Source organism: Schistocerca nitens, chromosome 3 (genome assembly GCF_023898315.1).
Source record: "Schistocerca nitens isolate TAMUIC-IGC-003100 chromosome 3, iqSchNite1.1, whole genome shotgun sequence".
NCBI lineage: Eukaryota > Metazoa > Arthropoda > Insecta > Orthoptera > Acrididae > Schistocerca > Schistocerca nitens.
In genome coordinates, this window is record NC_064616.1 from 287,353,767 (window position 1) to 287,375,039 (window position 21,273).

The 21,273-nt window shown below is 39.6% G+C and overlaps 1 protein-coding gene across 1 annotated transcript in view; it reads right to left on the reverse strand.

The window, feature by feature from the left end:
* LOC126249183 (inactive phospholipase C-like protein 2) overlaps window positions 1-21,273 on the reverse strand; it is a 703,636-nt gene that overhangs the window by 41,171 nt on the left and 641,192 nt on the right. The window contains exon 17 of the mRNA XM_049950838.1: window positions 8,549-8,641. Coding sequence (XP_049806795.1) covers window positions 8,549-8,641 — 93 coding nt within the window. The remainder of the gene's footprint in view (window positions 1-8,548; window positions 8,642-21,273) is intronic.

Genomic DNA, 21,273 nt, shown 5'->3' on the forward strand with positions numbered 1-21,273 from the left:
CCCAGTACCTGGGGGTCTGTGCCAGAAGCCTTATTTCATAACAGTTCATGGAATGACTGAGTTCCAGGCAGTGCTCAGCAGTGGCTGATTTAGCTGCCTATCTTACTCAGGCGTGTCTCCGATGTTCTTTGCATATGATATCCACTGTCTTAGCTGTTTGGCCAATGTATAACATGCCACATTGGCAAGGTATATTATAAACTCCTGGTTTTCATAGTCCTAAATGATCTGTCTGAAGTTCACTGACAAGAATTCTTTAAGTGATCATGTAAATCAAGAGACTCAAAACCTACATAATCATACAGTTCAATGGAAGGTACAAAAATGTCTTCCATCTGCGAAGTAAGAAAAGGTTCAGTGACATTTAATGTACGATATATCCATTAAAAGCCAGTTTTTATGGATCCATCTTAAAACAGTTAATACTATTTTCATTGACCTTTTTTGTCCCTTGAACAGTGGTGTGTAGAAGATTTTAGTAGCCAGTATTTGCTGCTGGTTATATATTTGTACCGTGTAGTAACACTGTTCACGTTTACGTCGCACTTCACTTAGCGTAGACCGGGACTGTGTCCTAGGCATGCCCGATGTTAACTGACTGGGTGCCCGAACGTGGACGTAGCTGATTTTGGTGACGACGCACCACCCGATCCCCCGCTGCAAGGTATAGAGCCGGCGGCCATTTCGGCGCAGGACCACCGCCGGTATCCAACGTGGATTGCGACCAAACCCACGGGCCCAGACCGACATACCCAGTGGAAAGCCAGGTACTCCGTTTTGTGAAGACTGGCGAGGACCAGGCTGGAGGAGGTGCAGCAGAGTCCTAGGTTGACGCCCATGGAGGAGCTCTGCGGGGCTGCAGTCGCCCATTGGTGTGGTCCGGTATGCAATCAAGAAAAACGTTAAGGCTTCCTCCGCAGGAAATTCGTGCACATACTTTTTCATCTGCGTCTTAAATGTGCGCACCATGCGCTCGGCTTCCCCATTCGATTGTGGATGGAAGGGTGGAGAGCAAATGTGCCGAATACCGAAGCACCTACAAAAATCCTGGAAGGTCTGCGAAATAAACTGCGGTCCATTGAGACCAGGGTGATTGGCAGACCTTCCACAGAAAAGATTTTGGCTAGTGCCTGGATTGCAACTTCTGAAGTGGTTGAGGAGCAGCGAACCACATATGGGAATCGGGAATAAGCATCAATGACAACGAGCCAAAAGCCATTTAGAAATGGGCCCGCAAAATCGATGTGAACACGTTCCCATGCTTGGGTTGCCGGCGGCCAGGAAGAGAACGCTGCCCTGGGAGATGCTTGTTGGCTCGCATCACTGACAACAATAAAAGTAATAGGCCGAGTGACTGATTTGTAAGTCACGTCGGTAGTGAATTGACCCAGTAGGGGAATGAACTGTTTACCATAACCGCGTAGACGCCGGTAAACGGGCGCCAACGGGGGCGATCCAAGGTCGGAATAAGTTTGTGCATTCAACAACGAAACTGCCGCGCCCGTATCTACTTGCAGTTGTAATCGGCGCGACCGAACCGACACCTCGATAAAGAGTTTGCGTGCCGATGCGTAGGGAGCCTGGCCCGATGAAACTTCCTGAATGTCAACGTCCATGTCCTCTGTACTTGCTTCCTTCGATGCTTTCGAGGCTGAGCGGCAAACTTTAGCAATGTGACCTTTTTTATTACATTTACGACAAACGGCCTAACGCTGGGGGCACTCTGACCGATCGTGATGTATATAGCACGACGCACACGACGGCAACAGGGGCCGGCGGCCGGAATTCTGTTTACGCGCCGTGCGGGAGCGGCCGTAACGGCCGGATTGTACCGCTCGCACGTCGTCCACCCCGGACACAGTGGACGCGGCCGCGCCGCCCTGAACCTCCGCGACGTCGCACCACGCTTCCAGCTGTTGACCTGCCGCGTGAGAGACTTCATACGATTGAGCAATTGACAGGACTTCCTCGAGGGAAGGGTCTTCTAACTGCAGGGCCCGTTGCCGGACCTCCCTATCAGGGGCCGAACGAACAATGACGTCGCGTACCATAACGTGGGCATACGACTCTCGCGACTGCTCCGTGACAAAATGACACTTGCGACTAAGACCGTGCAGGGTAGCGGCCCACGCCCGGTAAGACTGATGGGGCTGTTTCTTGCATTGAACTCGACCCTAGCCGCCACAACATGCGTGCGGCGGCGATAATATGAAGACAGCAACGAACACAATGCGTCAAAAGACAAGGACGAGGGTTCCTGCAACGGCGCTAGCTGCCGCAAAACTTGATACAGCGAGGGAGATATCCAAGACAAGAAGAGAGCACGACATACCTCCGCATCGGCAACATGAAACGCCTGGAAATGCTGCCGAAGGCGATGTTCATATGCGTCCCAATCCTCCGCCGTCTCGTCATGCGGGGGAAAGGGAGGAGGGAACTGCGCCGGAGCAGACGGCGTGGAGAACAACGCCGAAAGCACTTGATTCATGGTGGCCATGAGTTCCGTCTGCTGCGCAACCAAAACTCGCACCAAATCCTCCATGCCGTGGAGAAACTGCGAAACCGGAACAACGACGCAACACGCGAAAGAACGACCCTACTCGTCGCCAATTGTGTAGTAACACTGTTCACGTTTACGTCGCACTTCACTTAGCGTAGACCGGGACTGTGTCCTAGGCATGCCCGATGTTAACTGACTGGGCACGGCCCGTCCTGCCGGAGTTGTTGTTGTTGTTCTTGTTGTTACGCCGGCAGAGGTCGCGTCCGAATTCTCGCGTGCCCTCTGGTGGACGGGACTCTACTTGCGGCAACTACCGTCCGTGACGCGCCGAGCCAATGTGCGCCTCCCGCGATCTTTCTGGTGGCTACTACACTCCTCCTCCTTCAGGGGGTGAAGCCACCGTGATCCACTGCGTCGGAAGGTGGAGCGTCGGGCAGGAGCGATGACCTCCACATCCATTGGATGGCCGGAGTCGAGGGGATCTGCCAACCCTCGAGCTGAAACCTTCGAATACGGCTGGAAATGACCCACACGAAGAGGCCCCCGTCGTCCCACAACCGGAGCTCGGGACAGAACGGGTGACAAGCTGTCGAACTCCGGATCCTGTTCCACCTCGGGAGGGGCAAGACCCTCTATAAATCTCTAATTCATACTATAATTTTAATTTGCATTTCCAGGTGGTCAAGTACGAAACTCATGACTAACTGCAGGCCATTGAGGAGTGCATTGCATACTGTGGGTAACAGACATTTTGTGCCTCTACCTTATCTGATCCTCCAAGTGACCTGAGAATTGACCATGCCAAAGCCTTGGGACCACGGTGGGAAGTTTTTTGCACCATTACTGCTTTGGCAATCTCTCATGGTGTATCTCAGATGTGCAGGTTATTCCCAGATACTGTACAATTACTACTGCCCATCTCTTTTTCCATAACAGATTCTGAATGAATGCCCATGGAGTGAGTAACGAATTTGGGAAAGTGGTGTCACAGCAGATTTTGTATTTGTTTGTTTATGAAAATTTTCAAAAACCATGGTATGTAGAGAGCCATTTGGCAGAAAAATGTTGTACATAGAAAATATGCTTTAGGTATTTTTATATCATATGAAGCAAATGCATGAACATATCAAATAAATTTAATTATTTAAAAATTATAGGGTCCTAACAAATATCACGATGGGGGAGAGTGGTTCAAATTTGAAAAAAATCCCTCACATGAATAATGTACATCCCCTAAAGGTAATCTATAAGGTCTAGCTGCTCAAAACACAAAGAAAGAAAAAAGAAGAAAGCATAAACCCACAGTACCCTTCAGTATGTAGTGAAAGGATATGGTTATTAAAGAACATAAAATTGGGAAATCAGCAGGCCAGGATGATAGTCAATCGAAATAAATTAAGAACTGTGAACTTAAGGGCAAAGAATGGTATCCACAACAGTTCAAGACCTGCTTGGACAGATCTCAGATCCAAAGGGATGGCACTGATAGGTACTAAGAAAGAAGGAAAGGGTTCAAAAGATTTCAGACCTATTGAAATTTTGTGCCACCTCCACAAAATACTAGAAAGACTGATACTGAATCAAATTCTACATGTGATTGGCTCACTGAATACATAAGAGCAAGCTCAGGTTCATCTCCTGACAAAAGCTACAGTGGACAATTGCTGAAATGAATGCAGATTGTAGAGAGTAGTTTTGAGTTTCACAAGGTGTGGGTTTTAAGAATCTGTCAAGATTTAAGTTTTGCAAGATGTGGGTTCCGTGGACCTGTGAGCAATGTATGAGACTGTTAAGCATGAACTACTTCTTGAAAAGGTGCATAATTTAATAAAGGATAGTGGATTAACGAGGCTCCTTTGCTACACTTCTCCAGAATTGTAAATTTTTCTCTATCTTCAAAGGACAAAATAGCTGGTGGAAGATACAGAAAAACAGTCTACTCCAGAGAAGCATATTAGCTCGAACCCTTGCCAGCATCTACACAAACAGGCAGGAAGTATTCTCAGACACCATAAGAATCTTGTCTGCTGATGACATTACTGTAGCCACATGAAGTTTTAAGTAGTGCAAAGAAGTCTGTCTACTGCCCATGAATAATATGAATCACTAAGGCCAATTCTGCAAAGACTCAAGTTTATGCCTCTCATCTGAGAAATGAGAAAGCTCATAAGGAAGGAAGATTATGGTTTAACATACTATTGACATAAAAATTGTTAGAGATGGAGCACAAGTTTGGAATGAGGATGAAATCTATCTGTGCCTTTTTCAAAGGAGGCATCTCAGAATTTGCTTTAGAGACTTCAGGCGAACCACAGAAAGCATAAACCTGGATGGTCATAGGAGGAACTGCATCACAAGTATCCCAAATACCAGTCAAATGTCCTTCCACAGTGTTAGCATGCCCACTGAGAAAGCGCATTGCAAGCTGAAAGCAACATGAATATTTATCAACTACAGATCTGTGACACACTGAAATATTTGTGAGTAATGTTTGACAATGTCCTTACTCTTAGAAAGCACTGCATGTGCTTAAAGGTTTCACACAAATCATCTTCCTGTGCAAACTGGCCAGTACATTAACAAACATAGTGGTCTCTTCAGTACAGGATTTAAAGACAGAGGATATCAATCAGTTAATTTCTTACTTTCAAAATGAGGCATCATACAGAACAGTTTGTGATTTTCACAATATGAGGTGTCAGTTAGTTCACTCATAATTTTCATGAGGTGAGGTACCGTGTCCCTTACAGCTGAGTATAGCTCTCTCAAATCTTATTCAGTTTTGTAATAATAAAGTTTTCAATTAAAATTGTAATTTTTTCTACATTTGATTCAAAACATAAAAATTAAATGAACTAATTTGTTTTGCAGTATAAAATATTTTATTTCAATGGAAAATTGATTATGCTGAAGTTCAAAAGGTATTTTGTGGACCAATTTTGCTGGTAAATATTTAACTGTAGGCAGGCTATGTGTTAGAACTATTCTCAAGAGGAAGTGGTATACAAGAGCTCATGGAAAGTGGGTATAATCTGCAGGTGATGAAAATTCATAAATAAAATGATTTCATTCAAAAAACTGTGGTACAAAAAACGTTATTTATTGAATTTCTACTGATTAGTGATTAAATTAAAAAGGTGTTTATCATGTAGGTGAGGCTGAGTTAGAATGGAAATAACAATTTGTGTGTTATGGTATGTCTACAAAAGGTAGGTATTTATGCAGTACTTCATTTAATTAATTTATTTCATATAATGTGCTACATATCTATAGCACTTCTGGATACAGCAAAAAACTATGATTAATGAGCTGTTACAATGCAAGGGAAGTTACTCTGCTTCCTGCTACTCTGTCACAGAATATACACACCCAGTTTCTAGTCATCATTGCATGCTAACCAAATGGACATATAGCTCAATGAGACCTGTTGGCTAGTGGCAGGCTGTTTAAAGTTTATTCCAACTGACAGCCACATCAGCTTGCAGGGATAGCCCCACCTAGTACTCACAGAAAAAATAGCTGTAAATAAGGAGAGGATGAGATTAGAATATGTAAATACCTATCTGCTGTATGTTAATGTACCTCCAGTTCAGAGACCAAATTGTGGTTACAGCCTGCTGAAAACAACACAAGAACTAATTGTGTCACCTGAAGTGAAAAACAGACAGCTGTGTTAAGTCACGGTCCCTAACATTCCAGGACAGATGGCAGTTATGGAAGTGTTGCTGCCTCACTGCAATGGAAATTACGTAACATGACATCCTTAGACAGACAAATGGCAGCAGTGGACATGTCCAAAGACAACCTATAAATGCCAGAGCAGAACTAATGCAAATGTGGCAAAGACTAAACCATGAAACATATCTTCCAGTGTTCAGCTTATCCATTTTTGGTATTAAAGATGAACTTTTTCAGTCAATGCAGAATGCAGATGATGTTAAAAAGTATTAGCTTAAAATGTTGCAGTATGCTCAGTGTTTAACTGTGATACAACGTCTTTCTGAAATAAGAACAACAAGAAAATATATTGTTTTAACTATTTGTCAGCAGTTATAACTGAAATTTAGTATAGTTGTGATTATGTGGCACTCTGTTATGGGAGCCAAATAAGGATGACGAACAATGAGGTGAAATTAATTCCTGTTATAAATTGCTGTTTGGGACAAGATACATTACAATGTGTTAGCAACAGCTTAGAGTTTTAAAATAAATGTCACATAAAATATGACCTCAGAAAATGGGATGGCTATATAAATAAAATGTAAAACACCAGAATAAATGTCCACCTCCATAGCTGAGTGGCCAGCATGGCAGAATGCAATGCAATGGGCCTGTATTTGATTGCCAGCTGGATCAGAGAATTTCTCTGCTCGGGGACTGGGTGTTGTGTTACCTTCATCATCCTATCATCCTTATCGACATGCAAGTCACCAAAGTGGCTTCAACTTAAAAGACTTGCACCAGGCGACTGGTCTACTTGACAGGAGGCTGTCACCACACAACATTTCACTTTATTTCACCAGAGTAAATAACTTAGTTTCTCTAAAGCTAAGACAGTAGACAAAGAAAATATTTCAGTATATGATAGTAGCTTGAATATATGAGATTGTCTAAAAACCTTTGAAAGGGAGGAGTGCAAGGAGGAAGATAGTGAGGATGATGAATGAATACAGTGCCAACCTCACACTTACATTCATCACTTTCTTTTTCTTTGATGGACAGTTGTATTATATTACTGTGATTGGTGACATTTCTTTGACATTGTACAAATCTAACACAAAATAGGAGGGCGAAATACCAATAATATGCTTTCTTCATATGGAGATACTGGCAACACAGTGCATGAATTGTATTATTTGTAAACAGCACTACCTGACATGTACTAACAAGTATTACAGCACTTAAACATTACTATGTATTGAGCATCTCCCTGGGATGGAATTAAAAAATTATACTTGAATATGCAGAATAACAATCTTTAGAAACTTTCCTACAAGGAAACATAGTTCTTATACACAGTCAGTTTATAAAACTGATTTACATTTTGCACTGTTAATATTTACATTTTTTTTCAGTAATAGATTTAGCTTTTTAAATTTTAAGAGTCCTCAAACACATTTTGGCAACATTATACTAAAAGGAAGCAGAAACAGAAAGCTTAAATTTTGGTGATGGCATTACAGGTAAGTGTCATGAGGAATATACGATCAAAACGACAGTTGTTATTTTGATAGCATAACAGATTTTTGTCAGTATTTATGGTTGTTGGTCACATTATACAAATGACACCAGTTTTACACAGAAGAGCAGCTTTTTTTTTATTGGCTGCTAAACCAAGAATAAATGGAGCCATGCTAACAGACACATACAATTATTTCAGTTTTTCTATAACCAGAAGACAAGAAAGGATTAGAGATAGCAAAAAGGAAGGACGTGCTGCATAGGTGTTGGGATGAAGGTAAAGTCGTTCATAACTACACATCAAAAAAGGCACAGGGTGCTTGTTCCATATACCTGAACACTCATGAGAAATGAATGCAAAGAACAAGTTTAAGATAACAATGAAAATGATATTCACTGCTACTTTTACCTCCCTTGCTGTTCCTTGTTTCTGCATGGACAAATGTTTTGGAACAGTTTAACCTACTCCAGCAATTAGTTTTCCTGTTTCATCAATGTCATTTGTTCCTGACAAAATAAGTATTCAAAGGTTTACAAAGTCAGAGATTCAATCACATTCTCCAATTTGTGTGTCTGTATGTGTCTGTGGGCTGTTGCTCCTGTTTTATCATCTGTTAAGCAGAAGCTTCTCTTTGACACAAATATTATTAATATTCAGTTTTCAAAATGCTTCTAATACCGTTACATTAATTCCTCAGATTTCATTTTTATGTAATGTTCAAAGTAGCAAATATACGCAAGGGTAATAGAGCGACATACAGCTTTTTCCATAAAGCAGCATATTTAGCATGGTAATACTGAGCTACCAAAGCAAAGGATACTCTGGGGTTTTAAGGGTACTGTGGCACAAAACCATTCAGTACATACCACTGCTCTCCCTGGTGGCCACTTTGTGACAGACAGTTTAAAATGCTTGTCTCTGCAGCCACAACATCCATTTTTTGTTGGTTTTTCACCCTCCTATGTAGGAAACTGAGATAAATCATCATGTATTTAACAAATTCAATTCAGAATGTACTCTTCTGCTCTGATTATAAATAGGTATGGTTCTGCAGTATGAATACAGTAATGTTTAGTGAGAACTTTAATTGCAATGTTTTTTAAGAGGCTTTTATTTACATTCAGAATGAATAAATCTTATTACATTTATGAATTTGAGCAAAACATTATTTATAATTTTAATCAAACCCTTTTGGCAAAGTTCTCCATTATGAAGGTGACACAAAATAACTTAACATTTTGTTGTTACATACTTTGTGTCCTATTTGCAATGTTTTTCTTATGTTGCAGTCAGTGACAGTACAATCTTAGGTATGAAAGAGCCTAACCAACTATGACCAGAGTGCTGTAGATGAACTGTTAGAGAACAGAAGATAATTTTCCTTGAAATATCTGAGAAAGTGATCCCAAAAGCAAACTGTCTCATGTCAGAAAGAATAATATGGACTAATTAGTATGAGGACATTAAGAGTCAGATGAGAATGAAGCGATTATTCCACACTTCTGCTCTTCAATTTACTTAACTTGATTCAGCATCCAGTATAGAAAGTGTATACAAATATAAGGCTTTCTGTTTTATTATGTATCCCATCTTATTAAGTGAAGTCAATAATCAAAATAAATGATAAGAAATTGTAATACTGTTGTCACCCAGTGATAATGCCTGTACTTTAAGTGGAGCCATAATTTAAAACTAGCAGAGAAATATAACAGAAATGCATCTAATCAACTTCTTTATGTACGTTTCTGCAGATGAAGGTTAAACATATGGTTCTGCTTTATTGGAAGACTCGCCAGCAATGGCCAGTTGGCCATTATCATGTGGTTCCAAGTTGCCACTAAATACAGCTGTCACAATCGTAGGAAACAGGCACAGCTCATATTTCCAACAAGTACTGGAGACATGTGCTATGTCTTGTTTCCCAAAATTATAAAATCTGATGCATTTGACAAACTTAAACATTATGTTGGCACACATGCTGTGTCCAGTTTCCCAAAATTATAACAGCATACATCTTTAGTAGCTTCTTGACATCACATGGAAACAGTTTGTAAAGCCAAAACTGGCCAGTCACAAAGTATCAATACATTTTAATTTTTGACAAAAGCATACAGCCTTGGCAGAGCAATGGTTAACTTTGTTAATATATTGTTCATTGGAAACTACTGCAACCAAGCTATGTAGAGTTTCTTACTTGTATACTGTGCTCAATGCTGTATGAATTAACTAACACTTTAAGCAGATAATACAACTGTGTCGTTTATAAGTCATTTAATTCTGACATTTACTTTATATCACACACATTTATATGTTTCTGAAATATTATGTTATTATAATAATTTTATGGAAATGAAAGCTCAGTGAACTATACCTACTTATTCAAATGTTCACACTGAACTATTACGGGGCAAGTGTAAGGGTGTATGTGAGCTCAGATTGGTGTCAGCAACAGGAATGTATATTAAAATAAATTTCTAGGTGTCAAGCTTTACACCAATGGCCCCAAGAAATGATAAAGAAATTATACAAATAATAAAACAGATAATTAAGTTCCTGCCATTCTGTTGCACAATTTGTTCTGAAAACAGTGTTGTTTCTTTCCAGTGACAGAACAGCCCACCATAGCAATTTTGGTGCCAAAGTTTAGAAAACCATTTGTATTTTCATGGTGCCTAAGAGAAACATTATAGAGATAAATGGTTGTGATTTCCCAGCCTGAAAAAACTTTTTTTGAGACTTTTTGTAGGAACTTATGTGCAAAGATGAATCACAAGTTCCTCCCTCCATACTACTATACATATATCTGCTTGTGAAATGTACAATTGCTTCACCCCACAAAATAAAAATACTTTGGCCTCTTCTGCTATTGTAAGTTGCACAGAGTGTGTACCCCATTATAGACAATGAAATGCTGTGTCCAATTAATTTTATGAAAGGAAAATTCGTTGGAGGAAACTTATAATTTATGATACACAACTGCTGCCCACTACATACCTTCAGGAGGGAAAATGTGTAGTTCTGCCAACAAACACATACGAAAGTAAATGTGATACACTTCCTGTCTTTTGGAACTAACAGTTGCTTCACTGTGGACGAGAAAGGGATATGTTGAGGGTTTCCTAACCCTCATTCTTACTACATCCTGGGTTCTAAAATTGTATTAGAAGTTCCAGTCTCTGGGAAAGTTTCCAAAGATATCAGTAATGCTACAAGTAGAAAAGAGGAGTATCATCTTTTTTCTTTTCTCTTTTTTTAAAGATTACTTATAGTTCCATGTAGAAGTGAATGAAATCATATTATTAGTACATGTAGAATATAACCCTCAACACAACTCAGTTACTTAAATCAGTTCCATTATGAAGTAAATGATTGGAAACTTATTTTTTTAATTATTTTCCAATCTATAACCTTGTATGTCAGTAACTTTAAAAAAATGTCCTTTACCCAGATCATGAAAGATGATCCTGCAAATGTGAGGATGTGTGGAAGTGACAGTATAGTTAAAATCTGTTTGTGTCTTAAGACCAATAAAGCCCGATATTACAAGGCCCCTAGTGAGTAATGGGATTGTTGTAGTCAAGTGTACTAGCCAATAACTCATTGGATTTAGTACAGAAAATAGAATAAAACAAAATATCATACTACTCTAGCCTCTCACAACCTTGAAGTTCTTTTGAAGAATATGGATAAGCTTATGCTTTCTTTCTAGCAATTTTTCCAATCCTACAATTTTGTCTCTGTAAATGTAAATGGTCAGACAGTTATCTGTTTGATAAAACTTAATTTTGTGGTTGTGTTCTCCTTATAAAGGTTTACCATTCTTGTAGTACTTTTTCTAATAAACTCAATACTTACAGCTGACTCAACAATAAATATCAATATATTTTTTCCTTGCTTATTTGGTATGGCAAGAATAGCAGAACATAATTAACTGAAATTGTCTTTGAAATGTTACATAGGTGTAACAGATGTTCACTAAAGTATTGGAATAAGAATTTTACTTAACTAGCAGGTGATGCAAGTAGCTTATTAAAGCATTTGACTAAGAATTTTATTTAACATTTTAGCTTAATGGGACCTACACATCTACACACAATCATCTGGTGACTTTACAAGATGGTAAATGATAGCATCATCTACAAACAATCTAAGAGGGCTATTCAGAATGTATCCTAAATTGTTTATATAGATCAGGAACAGCAGAGGGCCTATAACACTTCCTTGGGAAACACCTGATATTACTTGATGACTTTACATCAGTTAATATGAAAAGTAACCTTTCTGAAAGGAAATTGTGAATCCAGTCACATAACTGAAATGATACTCTGCATGCAAGTAATTTGATCAGAAGTCACTTGTGAAGAATGTGCCAAAAGCCTTCTGAAAATCTAAAAATATGGAAGCAGTTTGACATCCCTCATCAATAGCACTCACTGCTTTGTGAGAATAAAGAGCTAGTTGAATTTCACAAGAATAATATTTTCTGAATCCATGTTTCTTATTTGCCAATAAATTGTTTTCTTTGAGCTAATGTTTGAACACAGTGTGTGTTCCAAAATCCTACTGCAAATTGATGCTGGTGATATGGGTCTGTAATTCAGCAGATTACTGCTATTTCCTCTCTTGGGTACTGGTGTGACCTGTGCAACTTTCCAGTCCATAGATACAGATCTTTCAACAAGTGAGCAATTATATATAATTGCCAAGTATGGAGCTGGTGTATCAGCTTACTTTGAAAGGAACCTAACTAGAATACAAACTAGACCAGCACTCTTGCTTTTATTAAGTGATTTAAGCTGCTTTCCTATGCTGAGGATATCTACTTCTCAATTACTCAGGTCGACAGCTGTTCTTGGTTAAAATTCTAGAATATTTACTTTATCTTCTGTGGAGAAGGACCTTCAGAAAACCATGTTTACTAACACTGCTTTAGTGGCACTGTCATCAGTAACATTACCATTGCTATTGTGCAGGGAAGGTATTGACTCTGTCTTGGTGCTGGTGTACTTTACATACAACCAGAGTCTCTCTGAGTTTTCTGCCAGCTTTTGAGACAGAGTTTCTGCAAAACTTTGTCAATATTGGCAATTTTGCATTCTTTAAAATTTGGCATGCTTTTTCTGTTGCTCGTGTAATTGTATTCTGACCTGTCTTGTGTACCATGGGTGATCAGTACTATTTCTTATTACTTTATATCGTATATATCTCTCAATTACCACTGTTACTATTTCTCTATATTTAAACCATACCTGGTTTATACTTACATAGTCAGATCAGAAGAAGTGGAGACTCTCTCTTAGGATGGTGTCAATTTTTATCTGCTTTTTAAATTGATATATTTTGCGTTTATTTTTGGTAAATCTGGATGTTACGGATTTCAGTTATGCTACAACAACCTTGTGGTCTCTAATCCCTGTATCCATCATGAAGCTCCATATTTTCTCAGGATTATTTGTTGCAAAAAGGTCAAATATGTTTATGCAATCATTTACACTTCGAGTGGGCTCCAGAACTAATTGTTCAAAATAATTCTCAAAGAAAGCATTCAGTGCAATTTTGGATGATGTTCTTTGTCTGCCATTAACTACTTTAAACATTTATTTTCACCTACATATTGAGGATGGATTGAAATCACCACCAACTGTAATTGTAAGAGTGGGGTACCTATTTGTAAAAAGACTCAAGTTTTCTTTTAAGTGTTCAGAAACTGTATCATCAAGTTGAGGGTCAGTAAAAGAAACCAATTATTTATTTATTCTGGTTGTCCAGTATTACCTCTAACCACACTAACTTACAGGAACTATCTACTTCAATTTCACTAGAAGGTAAAATACTTCTGACAGAAATAAACATTCTGCACAGATTACCATTTGCATTATCCGTGTTTGTGACTTTATTAAAATTAATATCTTGATAAATACTAAAATGACAAAAAGACTGCCTACTAGAAGTTGCAATGGATCTGTAGGTTATGAGGTTAAGACAGCAACAACTATTGTCACACCAGTGGCATGAGCATTGACTACACAAGAAACTGAGGCAAAAAATTAAATTAAACACAGCAGGAAATTGCCCTGCCATGAAGCAACAGTCTACTGTATGCACTAACATAGCATACAGTAGTCTATGTGATGCTGCCACCACCCAGATTTCCATTGTTTGATATGCTGTCATAAAAATTAGGATGTTTACCAGTATTAGCAGAAGAGCCATTTCCAGATGCATACAATGAGGTGACGAATACCTCCCAATATCACGTCAGACCTCCTTTTGCTCGGTGTACTGCAGTTAACTCAATGTGGTATGGACTCAACAAGTCATCGGAAGCCCCCTGCAGAAATATTGTCCCATTCTGACAATAAACCGATCCATACTCAAGAATGTGTTTCTGGTGCAGGATTTTGTGCACAAATTGACCTTTCAATTACATCCCATAAATGCTCAATGGGATTCATGTTGGGTGATCTGGGTGGCCAAACAATTTAATTGAATTGTTCACCATGTTCTTCAAATCAATTGCAAACAATTGTGGCCTGGTGACATGGTGCATTGTCATCCATAAAAATTCCATTGTTATTTGGGAACATGATATCCATGAATGGTTGCAAATGATTTCTAAGTAGCTAAACATCCAGAGGACCCAGTCCATTCCATGTTAACACAGCCCACACCATTATGGAGCCACCACCAGCTTACACATGTGTCCATGGCTTCTAAGGGTCTGTGCCACGCTCAAACCATACCGTCAGCTCTTTCCAACTGAAATCTGACAAAGCCACATTTTTCCAGTCATCTAGGGTCCAACCAATATGGTTACAAGCAGAGAAGTCATGCTGTAGGTGGTGTTGTGCCATTAGGAAAGTCTCTCATGTCGGTCGTCTGCTGCCACAGCCCATTAAGGCCAAATTTCACTGCACTGTCTGAACAGATATTTTTGTCGTATGTCCTTCATTGATTTCTGTGGTTATTTCATGCAATTTTGCCTGTATGTTAGCACTGGCAGCTCTTTCCAAATGCCACTGCTCTCAGTCACTAAGTAAAGGCCGTCAGCCACAGGGTTGTCCATGGGGGAAGTAATGCCTGAAATGTAGTATTCTCAGAACACACTTGACACTGTGGATTTCCTAATGATTTCTGAAATATATCTAGCTCCATCCATCATCCTGTGTTCAATGTCTGTTAATTCCCTTCGTGCAACCGTAATCACATCAGAGGTCTTTTCACATGAATCACCCGAGTAGAAATGACAGCTCCGCCAATGCACTACCATTTCATATCTTGTGTACATGATACTACCACCACCCGTACATGTGCACATCACTGTCCCATGACTTTTGTCACCTCAGTGCAAAGTATACTGGAATGCAGAGTTTGAAAGTCTGTTCAATGTCTTTCATCAAATGTACACCTATTCCATTTTATTATTCATTTGTTACCTGCTAGGGTAGTACCAGAAATATTTGGATCAAGCACATTAAGGACTAACTTTTCATAAGCTACTTTGGTTGGATGTCTATATTTCCCATATTCTTTGGCAGGCCTCAAATTTCCTGGTCAGCTTCTCTGATGGTACCAGAGAAAGTGCATTTGTTAAAAACTCTGATTTCTTCATCAATTAATCATCCCTGGACAGCTCTATAACTACCAGAAGCTGTAGAGACAGATCAGCTAAGTCAAATTTGGGAAGGCTCCTACAGACCAGGCACCATCTACATTTTTCTCACACAGTACTCGCTGAGTAGTGTAATGGTACCACCTAATCTCAATGTGGAAACTGAGTAGCTGGCACAGCATTACTATTCAATGGCACTATCAAGATGACATATTTCATCATGAGCACCCTCTGATGAGACCACACCAGACTCCTAATAGAAGCCAGCCCACCAGGGCTGGTCTAGTTCATTTGTAGTTCAGTCAGTGAAATACACACCGTGTAGCATACTATCTTGGTTTATGGTGTTTGTATTTCACATTCTGGTTATTCTTGGCAAATCACTGATATTGTATGAACTAGATTTGGATTGGACTGCTTATTCTAAGACAGTTTGTACTGCTCCAGAAGTCTTCTGCAATATATCTCAAATTTTCAAACAAATTGGAGTTTGTCTCCATTAACTTCACCTGCCAAATACTTATACAAAAGTAACTAAATTATAACCATGTAGTTAATACATTTTCACAGTTATAATTGCCACATTAGACTCCTGAAATTACTTTATTTATATACTCCATGACTGCCATCTCAGCCTTGGTGCCATTTTTAGGACACACAATTTTGTACTCATAACAAGTAAAAAAATTTGAAATGTACTAGAGCACACAATTGTTCCACTTTATAACAGCTATAACACAAATTTTGGAATTGTGGAGTTTGCAAAGAAAAGTAATTTTAACAGTTGAAAGTAAGAACAATGTCCTCTAAAAATGTTTCTATTACTGTAAACAACACACAAGAAAAGGTTATGTAATTACCTATGTAATAATTTGAACAGAATTTGTTGTTGCCCATGTGAAAATTTATTTTTGGAGGCAGTATTAGACATGGACAATTATAATCTGTGCTCTGTAGTGTTCAGTGTATATACAGACACGGTGGATGTAGTAAATGTTTGGATGTATTTTTTCATGCAATCACACAAGTGCCTAAGGCTTTGGCGCAGAAACAGACAAACACACAAGGAAATAGATTGTATAACAAACTACCGGTAAAGATAAAAGAAATAAAAAATTGTCTTCATTTGAAGAGGCAGTATTCAAATTTTTAATGACCAACTGCTATTATAGTGTAAACGAATACCTGGAATAGCTTCATACAAAACTATTAGATTTATGTACTCTGTGCCAATAGTAATTTTTATCTTACTGTTGCTATGATCTAAATAAATAATATGTACAAAAGTGTTAGAATTATTATGTGTTATATCTAAATATCAACTGCGTATTCCATGTAAAAAGTCTCTCTCATACATTAATGTATTCAAAGTTGTACATGCTATTTCAATGCGGTCTGATGTTGTGTAGTCTACTATGCACATTTGTATTGTGTAGAGTGTTGTTCACCCTTTATATATGTACATTGTCTCTGGATGAATATACTACTACTACTACTACTACTACTACTACTACTACTACTACTAGTAGTAGTAGTAGTAGTAGTAGTAGTAGTACTAGTACTACTACTAACAGGACTAAGTTTTGCAACCTTTAGGGGACATTCAACCTGACAAAACTTAACACTATCTAACTTGGATCATTTTCCAAAAGGTGTGCATGATATCTAAGAGTATAACACTCTTGTTACAAGCCTTCACTGTTGGAAAATTGCAATATGGGTAATCATTTATGTTCCTTCATAGACGACCAAATTAATGTCATGTACGCACTTCCAAAACCATGAAACCACTGTCACTAGTACATGCAGGTGGTTGATGAATTCATAGCCTCAAGGGCTTGATGCTAAACATACGCATGTTCATTCACAGAGTGAATTGAAAATTCGGACACAAGGGCCCAAGAATATATTTCAAGCCATTGACCATTGATTTGGGACACGAATTATACTGTATGAATCATTTTCACTTATGAACACACATGAGGTGCATTAGAAGCAGTGGGAACATGTTACAATGGTCTGTATGAGAGTATGTGCAGAATGGATCTGTTAACAGGTCGGCTACTGTACTGTTGGTTGGCAAGATCCTCAAATGTGCTGCATTTGTCCTAAAAATGATAGTGCTGTAACTCTTGTAGCTTTCAAACATTCAATAATAAGTAAAACTAGTTGAAACTTCATGGTAAATTAAAACTATGTGCTGGACCAGGACTCAAACATGGAACACTGCCTTTCACTGGCAGTGGTCTTACTTACTGAGTATCGAGGCATCATTCACAACCCATTTTCACAGTTTCACTTGTGTCAGTACCTCTCTCCCATTTTCCAAGTTTCAATGTGAGGACACATCACACATTGTGCCTGGACAGCTCAGTTGGTTTCGAGTTTGAGTCCCATTCTGGCACACAGCTTTAAGCCAGGAAACAGTACACAGTCTGTTGCAGAGTGAAAGATTATTTCTCGAAGTAAGATTGGTGTCAGTCACAGGATGTTTGCTGTGTGTTAAGAACTCTTTTTGGGACTCTTTTCAAATGAATCTTAGTATGAGGGGCATTCAAGAAGTAATGCAAAAGTTTTTTTTCTGAATTCTGGTCGGCTTTATTCACGATTCCAATACACAGTATTAATCCCCGCTCTTTTGGTTACAAAACCCTATTTTTGAACATAATCTCAATTCAATGTGATGGCCTTATGCCAGCTTACTGAGGGGGCCTATATGGTCATGCGATACTGCTCTACTGGTCGACATCAGAGCCGACATCTTGCTGCATCAATAACTTCCCCATCATCTGCTAATTACTTCTCGCCCAGTGTATCCTTCATTGTGCCAAACAGATGGAAGACAGGAGGTGCAAGATCTGGGCTGTAGGATGGATGAGGAAGAACAGTCCAATGAGTTTTGTGAACTCCCCTCAGGTACACAGACTCATGCGAGTCCTCATGTATTAATGGAGAAAGAGAAGTTCATTTGCATTTCCATGGTGACGAACACATTGAAATTGTTTCTTCAATTTTCTCAGCATAGCATAATACACTTGCAAGTTGATTATTGCACAATGATGGAGGATACCAAATCGAATATCCCCTTCAGAGTCCCAGAAAACCATCACACTGAGTGTGCAGTTTTGAACTTCTTTTTTAAGAGCAGAGATGCTATGTTGCCACTCCGTGGACTACCATTTGGTTTCTGGTTCAAAGTGATGAACACCTTCCATCATCTGTGATGATATCCAACAAAAAATTGTCACCATCATCCTCATAACATGCAAGCAATTTCACACAGATAATCATACATTGTTCTTTATGGTCTTCTGTTAGGTGGCGAGGAACCCAGTGTGCACACACCTTTGAGTTCCTCATCTGTCGGATGAGTGTGTCCGCTCTTCCAACAGAGACATTCAGTTGAGCACCTTGAAGGAGAATGTCTGCAGATTCTAACATTATAAGAATCATAGCTGTGTGCAACCTGCCCGCATGGATAGGCCTGTGTGACCTTGCTGCAATGATGAAAGAATGCCTTGCCCAAAGACTCATCATGCTTTTGCTCACTGCCAGGTCTCCGTAGACATTCTGCAAGCACCTATGAATATCTGCAATGCTCTGGTTCCCCCACCCCCCCACCCCCACCAAAAAAAAAAAAAAAAAAAAAAGCTCTCTGCTCAGAACACACCTCCACTACAGACGCCATTTTGAAAGCTATGTATGACATTGCCACTCACTGGCACTTCATGAAACAATAGGGGGCAGAAGTGGGAATATTCCATGATTTCCCACAACAAATTCTGAAACTGGTGGAAAAAAAGTGTTGCATTACTTATTGAATACCCCTCATAAGTCATTTTCCATTCCCAGTTCATGCAACACATGAACTTTACACCATGCATTGCTCTCAACATACGTTACATGGCCAGTGAGTGATATCAACGAGCCATATAATTTACCTTATGTTATAGCCAAATATGTGATGTTATAGCCAAATTGCATAAGAGTATTTTTATCTGTGTATATGTAAAGCACTAAGCAGCACAGGCAATGTATACAACAAAATAACTTCAGAATGTGTAACAACCCCTACAGGTGTACCACAGATATTGGTGCTGGGTCTACTCTTGTTCTGATTATTTATAAAAGATTTTCCATCATACATTGCCTGACAAAAAAAGTGAAGCACTCAGAAAATAATACCAGGTGTGAGGATGTCATCGTAACATTGTACATGTACACAGCACAGTGGGTACACAAATAATTAGAGTTACCACTCTCTGCGACAGACAGAATGGCCACCAACACAAATTAGTGCTGTCACTAGGCCTGATGTGGTATATAACGGGCATTGGCAGCATCCAGTGTTGAGTGATCAGTGTGAAAGACACGGAGATGCCACATACTTGTGTGAGACAGAGTTATGAGCACCTGCCAGTGTTTGAAGGGAGTCTCATTGTGTGTCTCCATTTGACCATGTGGTTGAATTGTGCAATACCCAGATATGTAGAACATTTGGATGTAACAGTAGCCTGATGTTGGACTATATTGGCATGTGGAGATGGGTATGCTCATTGTCAAGGTTCTGGTTGACCACAACTGATCACCACACTAGAGGATCTTCATACCACACACCAAGCACACCATAACTCCTTAATATCTAAGCCTGCCTTCCAAGAACAAGTAACAGACCCCCTACAACTTTCTGTGTCATCCTGCAGCATTGGCCAGAGACTAGCAGCAGCTGGACTAGAGAATTACTGTCCCACACATAGGCTGTAGTTAGCATCACAACACAAATGGCTATGTTTTGAATGGTGCAATGACCAGGAATCATGGACTGCTGACAAATGGTGTTGCATTGTGTTCAGTGGTGAATTGTGGTTCTGAAACACCCTGGATGACCATTGCTGGTGAGTATGATGGCAGCCTGGTGAGAGACTCAATTCTAACATTTTAGAGGTGCACAGTAGTGTTACTCCTGGCATCATGGTGTTGGGAGCCATTTGGGTTGACTTCAAGTCATGGCCGGTAGTGACTGAGGGAACTGACATTACAGCAATAAGTCAGAGATATCCTGCATTGTCTTGTGCTATCTCTCATGGGACAGTATTGTGGTGGCGTTTTTCAACCAGGCAGTGCTCGTCTGCACATGACGTGTCTCTATGAACATTCTGCATAATGCTCAGGTATTTCCCATTGCCAGCAACACCCTCAGATCTGTCCTGATAAAACACATGTGGGAGCAGCTCCATCCAAGTGCCAGTTCCAGTATATCAAGGACTAGATAAACAGTCATGGGCCAGCTGGCCTCAGCAAAGGATAGGACATGCTTCCCAAATAAGTCATTACACGCATCCAAATAAGGGGGTGTGCTACATCATACTGGCAAGTCCTTTGTAAAGTGGACTCTATTTTGGAATCACTGAAATAACATTACATTCTCTCTCATAGATTCATTTTCACCCTACTCCCCCTCTGGGTGCTTCACTTTTTTTTCGTCAGACATTGTCTACTGAAGAAGCAGAATATTTCTCTTTAATAATGATTCAAACATTATGAGCAAGCCTAATGGTGTAACTTCTACACTACTTCTTTTTCTTGTGTCTTTGTCCCACATCCTATATGGGGTCAACATGATTACTCTTGGATTTGGCATGTTTAATTGAACAGGTAGCCAGACGCCCTCCCTGCTGCCACCTCATTACCCCTCTGCCCAAGAGGGAATATGTGTACACCAAATGTTTGGGTGTAGTGTTATCCATGTGAAAGAGAGTAAACAGGAGTCACTTAATCAGATGTAAGAAACCACCTATAAATCATATCCAAGTTGGCAGGCACGCTGGCTGTCATTGCAGTTTTGATCTGGGGCCAACGCACCTGTCTGAATCCCAGAAGCAGTGTTACACTCAGCTATCTGGATGGTGTGTAATTTCTACACTTGAAAATGTAAAAAAAATGATTTCTTGAAAATAATTAATGATTGGATCTCTGCAG